The 10,934-nt window shown below is 37.8% G+C and overlaps 1 protein-coding gene across 2 annotated transcripts in view; it reads left to right on the top strand.

The window, feature by feature from the left end:
- The first annotated feature begins 1,188 nt into the window (after positions 1-1,188).
- The window catches only part of LOC118280396 (ribosomal RNA processing protein 1 homolog), a 40,997-nt gene continuing 31,251 nt past the window's right edge, over positions 1,189-10,934 (top strand). For both annotated transcript variants that reach the window (XM_050702171.1, XM_050702170.1), the window contains exons 1-11: positions 1,189-1,480; positions 2,962-3,041; positions 3,496-3,645; positions 4,341-4,443; positions 4,945-5,036; positions 5,609-5,788; positions 6,851-6,957; positions 7,671-7,820; positions 8,380-8,534; positions 9,138-9,244; positions 9,730-10,789. In XM_050702171.1, coding sequence (XP_050558128.1) covers positions 1,207-1,480; positions 2,962-3,041; positions 3,496-3,645; positions 4,341-4,443; positions 4,945-5,036; positions 5,609-5,788; positions 6,851-6,957; positions 7,671-7,820; positions 8,380-8,534; positions 9,138-9,244; positions 9,730-10,626 — 2,295 coding nt within the window. In that variant the 5' untranslated portion in view covers positions 1,189-1,206 and the 3' untranslated portion in view covers positions 10,627-10,789. The remainder of the gene's footprint in view (positions 1,481-2,961; positions 3,042-3,495; positions 3,646-4,340; positions 4,444-4,944; positions 5,037-5,608; positions 5,789-6,850; positions 6,958-7,670; positions 7,821-8,379; positions 8,535-9,137; positions 9,245-9,729; positions 10,790-10,934) is intronic.

Below are 10,934 nucleotides of genomic sequence, written 5' to 3'. Positions count from 1 at the left end.
CACGCAACGGATATTAGTTTGTCTTGTATATAAACTCATACAACTGCGTCCACTGATCCGCATCGTACGGACCGCATCATCGGCAATGCCTACATGCGATGCGTACTGATGACGTCATACGGAATGCGTGCGATGCGGGCCTGTGGACGCTTACTTTTAGGCGAATCTACTTTATGCATGAGGAATCCAAAATTCACATTCTTTTAACGTGATAGTCCACACGTATGTAATGATTCAAATAATATGATTGTTTTATATCAAATCAGCTTAATTATAAACGTAAGCTAAAGTAGATTTATTTTAAATGAAAAAAAAAGAATAATTTGTCCAGTGTTTTTTTATATATCAAAATGGCTTATTATAAGTTAAATAATTTTTAATTTATTCCGCTTTTTGTATTAAAATTCCAACTAAATGAAATTATGGAGATTATTTTGTATTGTAACATAAGTAAATGAATAAATATATAATAATAATAAAGTTGTAAATATTGCTGTTTGTACGTTACTGCGTTGTTGGCTAGTAAGTGTTGCTATACAAAGTGCCTATGAAATTATTCTTGTATGAAATCTAATAAAATGTTATACTTTTATCAAGAGTCGTTTTATTTTTTAGCTCTTTTGAGACCAAAGAGAGAAGGATGATTCATGGTAAATAATGCCTCATAAACATTGACTTTATAAGTCCCATGTAGTCGAGGATAAGCCTCTATTCTTATGACTTCTGAGTTTGTTTTGGCATTTCTTCAGAGCAGTCCGATAGGAAATATATATCATTTTGTTATATTAAAGATTGACGTGTAAAAGTTATAACCAACTTGCAAAAATAAATATTATTCACAGACTCCATGCTACTACTGAGAATATTTTTTTTCCACCATACCAGTACAGAATTACGTATTATACTTATATTAAAATTAATATAATAAATTATTTTAACATGTTATCTCGACCAGGTTAAATAAGTCTGACATTTAAAGAGGTGGAAGTCGTCTGTCATGATCTGCGAATGTTTTGTATAACTGAAAATACACAATAATACTTTGCCCGGTTTGAGAAACGAACTCAAACACTTGCGGCGTCAATCTCGACTACTGAGTCAATTATAAAATCTACTTATTTCTACCATTGAATGGCAACACAGTATTTAAAAACGTCCAACTGTCAATTCCATTACTGTCAAAGTCAGTCAGTTCACAGTTGTCAAATGAATTGGAAACGCGATTGTCGCATGGTGGCCGATTGTTTTTCTAAATACATGCGAGTCGCGACCAAAATGAAGATCCCTGAGAAAACTATAAATAAGTTAAAGAAAATAAAGAAGAAGGTTAATAAAATTCAACATAAAACAGAACAAGTCCTTGTTGTAGCCCAGGAAATCAAGTTTGCACGTTTACTCTCTGGAAACGAGAAAAAAACTCGTGACAGAGTGCTGAAGGCGCTGAAAAAATGGCTTTTAAACTGTTTCGAGAAAGGCTACGGTAAGTTTATGACCTTACAACGTTAAAATTTCACTTAATTCATGTATATTTTGACCATACAAACATAGTATTTCATGTCCGCCAGTACTTAACCTCAAAACAACATATGTGCGTTGTATCTATAAAACATGTTGTTTTATCGAAATGAGCCATTTTAATAACTAAAAGACAACATCTACATCTAAATTAGACATATATCTAGCTTTAAATATCCCAAAAACTATGTATATTCTCTTAATTTCATCAAAATTGCCATGCTTGTTACACTTTTCGTATCAAAACAGTGTCGTGTCAGTTATTGATTTCGTCTGCATTTAGCTGCTGTCTAGGTCTTGGGGCGTTGTCGTGCATGCGCTAAAACACTATACTATATACCTATCTAAGTAATTAGACCATAGTTTTAGCATGTTTTGGTTTGTAGATGTGAGAGAAACAGATTTTATTTCGATATTACTGCTGTACTTGTTGATTTATTGGTTTAGATACTACGAACGCGTATTTTAAGGCTTGGAATGTATTGTTTATTATCAAATATAGTAGTATATGTACTGTACTAGTAGTATGTAATGCCTCTATGTATGTATATTGGGCAATAAATGAATAAGTAATAGAAATATATTTTAATATATGATATTAAACTTGTGTTTATCTGGCTGTTGCATTGCACAATGATATTTAATGCTATAGTAAATGGAAGTATAAAGTACTTTAACTTAAAGTACTCTTGTATTTTGCAATAAATCGAAATGTCATAAAAGTAGTACATACATATATACTATGTTAAGTTTAGTAATTTCTACTTAATATTTGTTCCTATTTTTATATGCCTTCTATTTCTTTATCATAGTTTGTCTTTTCAAAAAAACAGTCACAAGTGCAATTGGCCAAAAATTACTTGAACTGGGAATCAATCCTAAGACCAAACTATTATTAAGATATTTTATTTTTAGAGGAAAGTTTCTCTCTCAAGGCTTGAAGTGAATTTTCTTATTCTTATTAGTCCTAGCACAAGGTGCATTGAAATCTCTCATTATCAATTGATCTTATTGGCTTGGTCATATTACATAGGATGGGATTTATACTATACTTTATCCTGACTGAAGTGGGAATAATTACACTGTTAATGTGCACTATCTATCAATTGGAAAACATAATTGAGTAGAATTATTAGTATTTCTATTTTTTCTACATATTTAAAATGTCATGGAAACTGCATACCTCATTGGACACACATTTATATATTTTATTATCTTTATTCCAATTAAACCATAAATAGGTACTTTTGAAATGTCAATAAATAAAGAAATAAATAATTGTCTGTCAGTCTGTCTGTCAGTGAAGCTAGGTGCTTGTTCCAAAGTGTAGCTTCAAATGGAGAAGAACAAAAGAAGCGAGAATCTCCAAATACATTTATATACAAAAAAATTAGTAAATATGTTTGAATGTTTGAATATGAATTAACAAGGTATTATTATTTCCAGAATTCAAAGAGGATGACTTCACCCGAGTATGGAAAGGGTTGTTCTATGCCGTGTGGATGTCAGACAAACCACTCATACAGGTAAGCTGTAAACTATTATTGATTTATCTTACTGGTAATAAAATTATATTGCTAGACAGTGCGTGCGCGTGCATGCGGTTGGTGTTGTGGCTGGGCAATCTGCACCGGCGCATGCTGCGCTGTATACACACTAAGTGTTGCTCAGTAGCAACACTTTGTGTGTTCCACAAATCATTGTTTTGGGTCATTGACATGTGTATGTAAACTTGTATATTTGTAAATGCACCCACGAAACAGAGAAAATCCTAGTGTGGTGCTACATGTTTTTTAAAACAAGATAATGTTGTTCAAAAAACGGGTGAGGTGTCACACACCTTACACCTGTCCAACTCTTGAGAGAATAATATCCATTACATTGTGTAATTAGAATCTATTAAATGGCCTTATAACCCCTCCACAGTCATGACTCCATGTAAACAATTGCTTTAATCAATCAATCCACTCCTCTTTACAGGAAGACCTATGTGAGAAGATATCAGAAGTCCTAGACCTGTTCCCTGCCTCACAGCTCCGCGCTGCTCTGCTGATGTTCAAGGCAGGGCTCCGTATACTGGCCACCGAGTGGTACGGGCTCGACCAGCATCGCACTGACAAGTTTCTTATGGTAGGTATTGTTCTTAGTACATTGCGGGATTCAAGACAGTCATTCATGTCCTTTTAAACAATTAAACTTTCACATTTATATTATTAGTTTATGATATAATCTGGTAAACAAACACACAATCACCTGATAGTAAGCAAGCAGATGATATTAATTATATTAGTATAAATATAGATTAATGTATGTTTCCCCACAGTTGGTCCGCCGCTACCTGCGCGCCAGCCTTCCTTGATAAATGAACTATCCAGCATTAAAAGAATTACTCATTTCGAACCAGTAGTTCTGGAGATTAGCACGTTCAAACCAACTCTTCAACTTTATATGAATACTAGATTATGCCAGCGGCTTCGCCCGCGTCTCCGTGGGATGGAAAGTTTCCTATCACCCAAGTCAGCTTTTAACCTGTCGGTATATCAAATTTCATCAAAATCCGTTCAGTAGTTTCAGTGTGATCGAGGGACAAACATCCAAACAAATAAACTTTCACATTTATAATATTAGTTTGAATATATTTATATTATATTAACTAAAAATCACGGTTTAATCACGTACATTAATGAAGAAAAGCGTAAAAAAGTAGTAGGCTATGTGACTAGTAACTAGTAGAGCTTTCCTCCGTGAATGTAAACCGCGATTTTTAGTTAATTTAGTATGTCTCACGTTAGTTATTATATTAGTATATCTATGTTGCCCTACAGCTGGTCCGCCGCTACCTGCGCGCCAGCTTGCGTTGCCTGCAGCGCCGGCAGTGGAGCGTCAAGAGCTGCAAGTTGTACGCCAGCACCCTCGCCGGCACTGACGGTGCGTACTCCTACACACTCTCTGTACTTCTACAAGAGTTAATCAAATAAAACGCTGTAGTATTCACTACAATTAGGTTTTCTCAATGGTTGCAAAAGGCAAATGCTGAATAAGGGGTCAACTTAAGATTGTACAGTTGGCGCACAACGTGTCGCGGGTTAAACAAATTGTCCGTGATGACAGTGGCTTAGCGTGCCCCTTGTTTTTTTGAGGCGGAAAATCATCCGTTGACTGTCTCTTAAGCCTCAAAGAGTAGATACTTACCGATGCCATAACAGTAAGCCCATGTTTGGGGGCTCCTATGATGATGTTAATTTTCCTAAAGTTGCTGTTTAGTTTTGCTTTACGCGAAAAAAAGTTGATCATTTGTACTTTTGTAATTTCTGAAATGAAATAAAAAAATGGGAAGTTTTTATTTTTTGCTTACACACGTTGCGGGCCCTCGTAGCCCGGGGGCCCGTATAATTGATAAGCAGCTTGAAGTTACGTAATAAATTACAGGTATCCTGGCCCTGAAGACGCCTCACTACGCGCGCAACGCCCTCTCCATGTTGCTGCATGTACTGGACTGCTACTTGGAAGAAATCGCCAAGGTTATAAACTTTTATTATAACTTTCGTGAGACATACTAAATTAATTATTATGTTATCGGCTTACTCACGTATTTTTAGCAGCGCGACACACAACGCGGCGATTTCGCGGAATGCTGCTCATGAATATGAGAATAGAGTATGGCTTGAAAGTCGAATTCCTCGACAAACAGTTACGTGAGTAAGCCGAAACATGATAATTGATTTACATATAAGCGTATGCGTTTATGTTATTTATTTCTATGATTAAGATACTCTTTCTTATTTGTCTTTATAGCTATAACTTCAAATATTGCTTTTTAAAAGGTATTTGCAAAATTAATTTTAAATCCATATTTGACTGAAACTTTCCATTTAATCCAGCAAACGACATCACAAACCACAAGAATAATTTACCTACTCTAATGGATAAAAGGAATAGGAACTCCGGTAACCTCACTCACACAACGAAACACAACGCAAGCGTTGTTTCACGTCGGTTTTCTGTGAGGCCGTGGTATCACTCCGGTCGAGCCGGCCCAACAGTGCCGAAGCATGGCTCTAATAAAATAAACAATATAAATGTTCTCCCCCAGGTATCAAACGGCGAAATACCAGAAGCCAGCCTGGTTGAACTGCTGCGTCCAGTATGTGAGTACATGTGTAGGGGCGAAGCTCCCTCCGTGTGCGCGGCGGCGCGGCGCCTGCTCACCGCGCTACTGCGGCAGAGCGACGCGGGGCTCCAGTACCAACAGGCTACGGCGGCCTGGCAGAAGGTAGGTAGCTGCCCAGCTAGCAAATTAATACGCAACGTCACGCCTTTTACCCCCGAAGGGTTTTTTTTTTGAGTGGCGAAAATCCTCCAATGACTTTTCCCGCCTTGGGCGAGGCGAGAGGGAGTGTCAGACTCTTACTGACTAAAAACCACACCGTTCCTACTCCTGCTTTTCGTACCGGAGCCCCGGTAAACCCGCTAGGTAGTCCGCAGCTCCGGATCCCCGAAGGGGTAGACAGAGGTGCACATTACAGCACGTAATGCCGCTATACAATGTACACACACTTTTCACCATTTGTGTTATAAGTCCCATGTAATAGGGGGTGAGTGTATTGCCATATACTGGGCACAGTTCTAGACTCTGTGCTTTTATTGAGAATTCTTCGAAAAACCGAAAAAAGCCCAGTAATACTTTGCCCGACCTGGGAATCAAACCCGAGACCCCTTGTCCGGCAGTCGCAATTGCGACCACTCGACCAGTGGTGGTAATTAAACTTCTGATTTATCTTCTATCAAAATAATCTTCTGATTTATTCCGTTGCGGGATCCAAGACAGTCATTCATGTCCCTGGGACGTTGGACTTCAGTGTTCCGGTGTTTGCATGGTTGTATCTACTGTAGATCCTGGTGTACAGGAGTTGTAGCGGTTTTGGGAGGTTGTGGCGGGCTTGTTCCAAAAAAAAATAGCTATCAACTTATTATATTACTAGGGATCCTCCCGGTGCCTAGAATATTTCCTTAAAATATCACATTATTTTAAAACATATCATGTAATCAAACAGTTTATGTACTATGTTATCGAGGATGCTCGACTAGTTTCGGCTCATATTAGGACTCATATGTGATCTAAGCGTGCGGTAAACCATGATTTAAAGCATTAACTGCCGAAAGAAAACTGTTGGAAGGCAAAACCTCGGTTAAGCATAGAAAAAAATATTAAGTAAATTCTTAAATATGTATTAAGTAAATTCTTAAATATTAAGCAATTTCTTAAATATTAAGTAATTTCTTAAATATTAAGTAATTTCTTAAATACGTATTAAGTAATTTGTTAATATTTCAGATGGGATGCCCGGAAGGTGGACCTGATGCCCTGGAGCTGGTGTCAGATTCGGAAGATGATGATGAGGAACAGCAGAACGGTGATGATGACAGCGTTGTGGAAATCAGGTGAGAATATTTTATAGTTTATTATTTAGACACCACTGACAAACGGTGAAGGAAAACATCGTGAGGAAACCTGGGCTTGTAATTTCTAATTATAAGTTTGAATTCTCCGTGTGAGAAGAGGCCTTTGGTCAGCAGTAGACACTTATAGGCTGTTGATGTTATACTGTTGGTGATAGTTAAAATAATTAAATGGTTGTAGTTGTCAAAAGTTGGTACTGTGTCAATAGAGCTCCTGCCAGCGGCTTTGCCCCGTTAGAGAAAATAGCCTATGTGTTATTCCCAAATATATTCCAGGGTAAACAACACCCGCGTGAGGAGTGAACGTGGTGATTTCTTATCTCTTAATTATATTTTATATACCCTTGTAGAGTAAAATTTATCATTACACAGGTTATTATTTATTAATATTTATTTATGACTATTTAGGCATGTCGACAGAATAAACACCAACCTTAATATAAACAAGATGAAGACACTAGATCATGTGCTTTTGCTTACTATAGACATGCACAAATAATCACGTCACTGTTCGACGAGGAACTCGACTAGTTTCAAGCCATGCTAGAGGCTCATATTCATGAGCAGCATTCCGCGACACACGACGCGGCGATTGTCGCGCTGCTACTGATGCACAAATAATAATATAAATACAATGCAATATAAGATTATTAGAACCTCAATCTTAAAACGTTTTTTTTTGTTCTTGTTCCCAGTGAGAAGCCCCTGGACCCGCGGGCGGGCCGCGTGGACGTGGAGTTGCCGAGCCTGCCGGTGCCGGCCCGCGAGCTGGCGAGCATCCTGCGCGGCGAGCTCGCCACCACACACGCTAGCACGCAGCGCAGGGTGCGGATATGTTTGGAGCGGTCAGATTTTTTTATTATTTTTTTTTATTTTATAAAAACGTTGCGCCACACTAGGATTTCCTCCTGTGTCGTGGGTGCGTTTACAAACATACAAGTTCACATACACATGACACCCAGACCCGAAACAACAATTTGTGGATCACACAAAGAGTTGTTCCGTGCGAGAATCGAACCCGCTACACGTTGCGCGGCAGCCGGTTGCTCAGCCACCGCGCCAACCGTGCAGTCAAAGATATACAAATAATGCTTACTTTTTATTCTAACTTTAAGTCAGCTCAAGTCTTAATTCTTTGTTCTATAGAAAAAAATTAAATATATACATACATTCATAACTTTACGCCTGTTTTTCTTGGAGGTAGGCAGAGATAGTGGAACGCCAATTGCTATGAATCTTACATACCTCTTTCGCTTCATCAACACCCATCAGTCTTTTCATGCATGCTCGTCGATTACTTTGCAAAAATGTATGCGTAAACGTGCTATTTCCTACCCTTAATTGCTTACCATCAGGCGACCTGTCAGCTTGTATCCCATAAAAACCAGTATTATTATATTACAGTTTCGAGAAGCTAGCAGCGAACGACTACCCCCTCCGGCTCCCCCTTCCTGTGGAGGAGGAGTCGGCCCCCCCTGTGAAGCCCAAGAAGGCGGCCCACTCCCTGCACGCGCTGGAGAAGAAACTCATCACTGCCAGTGATGAACTGGCGCTCAGAGGTACGTCTAGCATTGTATTTATCTATTATGCGTTTTGTTTCATTTAACCGCACGGAGCAACTCTTTGTGTGATCCACAAATTGTTGTTTCGGGTCTGGGTGTCATGTGTATGTGAACTTGTATGTTTGTAAACACACCCACAACATAGGAGAAAATCATAGAGTGGGGCAACGTTTAAAAAAAAAACATAACTAAAAAAAAACAGATTAATACTTGACCAAGTAGTTTTGTACTTGGTCGGCATCACATTTGAAAATAGTTACAACAACTCGAAGTTGCAACAAAAACTTTCGTGCATTGTTTAAAGCGTACTTTTTTGTGTTTGTGAAAAAAACGTTGCTCCACATTAGTATTTCCTCCTGTGTCGTGTGTGCGTTTACAAACATACAAGTACACATACACATGACACCCAGACCCGAAACAACAATTTGTGGATCACCCTAAGAATTATTCAGTGCTCAATCGTACCCGTGACGCATTGCGTAGCAACCGATTGCCCAGCCACTGCGCCAACCGTGCAGTTTCTTATGTTATGGATCTCCATTTACTTGATACTTTGTGTACGACAACTATTCAATATTTATTGAATCTGTTTCCTTCCAGGTCTGAGCCGCAAGCACCGCAAGCGTCTCCTGGCCAAGAGTCGGTCGGGGACCTCCATCATTGAGGAGTTGGACACCGCCAACCAGAAGCTCAGCAACACTGCTACTGTAAGTATATACGTACAGTTATATGTAGAGTACAATAAATACATTTGCCAACAAGGCTACTGCCTTGTTTCCGCTTTCTGATACATGCTGAATGTTAAACTATGATCTCCAATCTACTTGCTAAGCATGGAGATTATGGCAATCTGATAAGTCTCTCAAACCTTCAAGAATAGAGCATATTATTCTTACTTTTTACCCGACTGCGCCAGAAGGAGGGTTATGTTTTTCAAGTGTATTTATTAATACTATTTTAAAAGGCCGGCAATGCGCCTGTAACTCCTCTGGTATTGCGGGTGTTCATTGGCCATTGCATTTATATATCTTGCTGCTAAATCTAGAATTCGTGCTGCAAAATCAGCTTCCTTGCTGCCAAATAATGGTAAAATCAGATTTTAATGATGATGTGGCTCCTCAATCCTTACGGACATCTCGGAGGTAAATGCCATATTACACATGTCACTAACATAACACTTCTCTCTCCACAGAACGGCTGGCAGATCGAAGAAACGAAGGAACCAGCCGCAAAGAAACAGAAACCCAACTCAAGCAACAATAACAAGGAAAATAAAAAGCGGAAACATGACGGAAAACTACCGAGCGAGGGGAAAAAACGGAAAATTAACGGAAATGTCGATGGTAAACCAGATACAGTGAGCAAGGATGGTGCGGACGTAGGACTTAAAGCTAATGCTAGCAGTAAACATAAGAAAGTAGAAAATGGACATACTAAGATAGAAAATAATAAAAATAAGAAAGTAGAAAATGGACATGCTAAAGTAGAAAATAATAAAAATAAGAAAGTAGAAAATGGACATGCTAAAATAGAAAATAAGAAAATAGAACACAAAGATAAAGCTAAACATGCTAAAAGTACAGAAAAGAATAATAAACCTTTAGTTACTAAGACTAAAGTTAGTCAAGAGCATAATAATAAGAATACGAATGTTGAGAAAAGTAGCGACGTTACAGTCAAGGATAAAAATAAAAAGGCTGAAGCACAGAATGTTAAAACTAATGAAAGTAATAAAAAATCTACAGAAACACAGAATGTAAAGAAAAATGAAAATAAACATGAGAAAAATACGAAACCGGCTAAAAATCCAACTTTAGTTGTGAACAAAGTGAAACAATTTCAGAAACAAATAAATAAATTTGACAAGAAATCTGAAGCTAAGACTGTACATTACAATACTACGCCCAAAAAAGTTAAATTCGTTTTGAAAAATAACTCGATGCAACAACCGGTGGACTACTATAAGAGTGTTCGACAGAGCCCTAATATACCATTCGATGGGTCTAAGAAACCCACTAAAACTAACCTGAAACCCTCTACCCCATCACCTATAAACCCGTTTTTCAAGAAGAAACTTAGACTTAAATGATTTATTTAAGATTTAATTCAGTTATTATTATGTATCTTGCGATATGGTGATGATAATTAATCCATCTATATATAAAAAAAATACATAATATTATACACGTATTTTTTTTTCACCAAATAAAATATCCCATATCTGACCAAAGGCCTCTTCTCACACGGAGAAGGTTTGAGCATTAATCACCACGCTTGTTCAATGCGGATTGGCGATTTCAAACTTATAATTAGAAGTTATAAGCCCAGGTTTCCTCACGATGTTTTCCTTCACCGTTTGTCAGTGGTGTCTAAATAATCTTAGAAAGAGTTTTATTT

The sequence above is a fragment of the Spodoptera frugiperda genome, chromosome 21 (genome assembly GCF_023101765.2).
Source record: "Spodoptera frugiperda isolate SF20-4 chromosome 21, AGI-APGP_CSIRO_Sfru_2.0, whole genome shotgun sequence".
NCBI classification, from domain to species: Eukaryota; Metazoa; Arthropoda; class Insecta; order Lepidoptera; family Noctuidae; genus Spodoptera; species Spodoptera frugiperda.
The sequence above is the reverse complement of the archived record's forward strand: the minus strand, read 5'-3'. Positions and strand labels throughout refer to the sequence as shown.